This window comes from Rhagoletis zephyria, unplaced genomic scaffold, assembly GCF_001687245.7.
Source record: "Rhagoletis zephyria isolate East Lansing unplaced genomic scaffold, Rhagoletis_zephyria_1.1 Rzeph_scaffold_45316, whole genome shotgun sequence".
Classification (NCBI taxonomy): domain Eukaryota; kingdom Metazoa; phylum Arthropoda; class Insecta; order Diptera; family Tephritidae; genus Rhagoletis; species Rhagoletis zephyria.
The window spans coordinates 1-2,389 of record NW_016202371.1 but is presented as its reverse complement, the minus strand read 5'-3'; the positions used below and the strand labels follow the sequence as shown (position 1 = coordinate 2,389).

Sequence of the window (2,389 nt, the reverse complement as noted above, 5' to 3'; positions counted from 1 at the left end):
GAAGTATTTTAACCAGTGAGACCAATTTGTTGTAACGTACTGGTTAAGGTGAAAAAATTGTTATACTATTTTTTACCATCTGTTCAAAAAGATAAGGGTCTCTGGATTGCATTTCACTGTTTGAGAAGTAGCTGCTACCACCGTGAAGCATTTTTTGCAAAGCATTGTATCGGCGATTCTTCACTCTACTTTTCTTATCCCGGTCTTTTTCCTTTAGTGCTTCTATCTGCATAACAATGTGGTCATCCTTTTTAGGATCAGACACATTGTCAAGTATAAAATTGAGATATGATTCGTCTAAATATTTTCCATAACGAGACAAAAACATTGATTGATCAGTATCAAAAAGCTTCCCGACGATAGCTGCTTTTTCTTCGTTACTAAGATCAGCTTCATCTCGTTGTTGTGATTTAAAAAATGCGTCTTTCTGACAAATGATGTATGATATAAGCTCCGATTTACGATCACTTGATAGAGTGGTGTTTTGAACATTATCGAGGGTTTCTGGTTCGGCCATGGCAGTAGACGTGCAAAGCAAGTAAACAATCCAAACTGGTAGATGTACACACTATTTCAAAAGTGGCTCTGTTGTTGCGGTTGTTTGTAGTGCAGCTGTGCACAGTGCACTGCAGTGGCGCTCAAATCAGAGAAAGTCAGCTGACTCGCTCCGAGTGCTTCTTCAAGCTCGCATTCTCTGAGACCAAGCTCTGAGACCTCTTTTTTTCTGGTCGCGATTCTTCCTTTTATTTGGTGCAGAAGGTGACTGACGTTTCAGTCATGGCGCAAATAAACCATTCTGATCGTCTTAGAAGATTCTTTGAACAGTTTGATGGTGCATTGCAAGAACTTTCAAACTTGGAAAACGGCTCTGAGTATGTCAACAACATTGAACCACAACCGACATCGCCACATTTTCAGTACCCTTCTGAGGAGCCTTCGTACGATAATGTTTTCAAGTTTTTACTGGTCGGAGACAGTGATGTTGGGAAGGATGAGCTGTTGCAAACACTTGAAGCTGCACCCGGCGATTCAGAATCCACTCAATATCGGTCGCTTGATGTGGACTACAAATCTACTAGTATTTTGCTAAANAGCCTTCGTACGATAATGTTTTCAAGTTTTTACTGGTCGGAGACAGTGATGTTGGGAAGGATGAGCTGTTGCAAACACTTGAAGCTGCACCCGGCGATTCAGAATCCACTCAATATCGGTCGCTTGATGTGGACTACAAATCTACTAGTATTTTGCTAAATGGCAAAAGTGTAAAGCTGCGCATCTGGTAAATAAGTTCAATTGAAAAAACTGTTTATTTCTAACCTTATTTTCTAGGGACACTTCTGGACAAGGACGGTTTTCAACTGTTTTTAAAACGTATTCACGCGGAGCTCACGGAATAATTCTGGTGTATGACATCACATCAAAGTGGTCCTTTGAATCGATTGATCACTGGCGTTCTGAAATTGATGAAGTAGGCGAAACTTTTATTGGAGTTTTTAGAAATGTTTGAAATAATATTTAACTTGTATTACCAGCACGCACCTGGTGTGCCAAAGATCCTCATTGGCAACCGTGTTCACCTTGCTTTTCGACGTCAAGTTGACAAAAAACATGCAGATGCGTACGCAAAAAAACACAGAATGGATCTGTTTGAAGTGAGTGCGCTCTGCGATCATAACCTTCAAGAATCTTTGAAAGATTTGTCTCGCCAAGTTCTAATACGAAATGGCATGTATGACATTGAGCTACCAGTTCCCACACTTCAGGACTTATGCTATCGTCGCATAGTTCAAAATGTAAACGCTTATGAGATCAACAACCTTCCAATACCTCCCGTTTTAAAGTCATACCTGCGGTCCTTCTCTTCGACTCTTGAATCAAACCAGTCTTTTGAAAAGCAGGTAGAAGCGTTAAAGAGGAAGCATAAACGCCCTTCTATATACAGGAAGATATCAAACATGTTCAAGTCTCCTGAAAGGGAAGGGAAAAGTCGCAGTAAGGGCATTAAAACACTTCGCCGAATCTTTTCATTTAACTTTTTCTCAAAACGACACTCATCTCTACCGCCGAATCATTTTTAGCTAGTCTCATCTGTACAACAAAATTACCGGCAGACATGAATTTTTAGCCAGATTGTTGAAGCCTTCAACGACTGCTCTACGTCACTTTCGAGTGGGAAACTCGAAATCTACATCTAAAACCTTTACTAAAACAAATAAATAACCCAACTGTTTGTTTATTGCAGTGGCTGCTGAATCTGGTGTGACATTGGCTGGCCCACAGATATTGGGCCCATATGTTGAAGAGGAAGTTGTTGTTGTTGTGGCATTTGCATTGGGGGAAGCTGATGCTGCTGTTGCTGCTGAAGCGTTTGTTGAGGAGGCATCACCGG

The 2,389-nt window shown here is 40.8% G+C and overlaps 2 protein-coding genes across 2 annotated transcripts; one reads left to right on the top strand and one right to left on the bottom strand.

Moving 5' to 3' along the window:
* Positions 1-76: 76 nt before the first annotated feature.
* LOC108355399 (coiled-coil domain-containing protein 97-like) lies at positions 77-517 on the bottom strand (the record flags this gene model as incomplete). Its single annotated transcript, XM_017606560.1, has 1 exon — positions 77-517. A coding segment is annotated over exon 1 (441 nt), but the record flags the coding sequence as incomplete, so codon positions are not given.
* A 260-nt stretch (positions 518-777) lies between these two features.
* On the top strand, positions 778-1,898 carry LOC108355398 (ras-related protein Rab-40C-like; the record flags this gene model as incomplete). The annotated part of the gene is made up of 4 exons (XM_017606559.1): positions 778-1,014; positions 1,095-1,279; positions 1,330-1,468; positions 1,533-1,898. Coding segments are annotated over exons 1-4 (927 nt in total), but the record flags the coding sequence as incomplete, so codon positions are not given.
* Between the last annotated feature and the right edge of the window lie 491 nt (positions 1,899-2,389).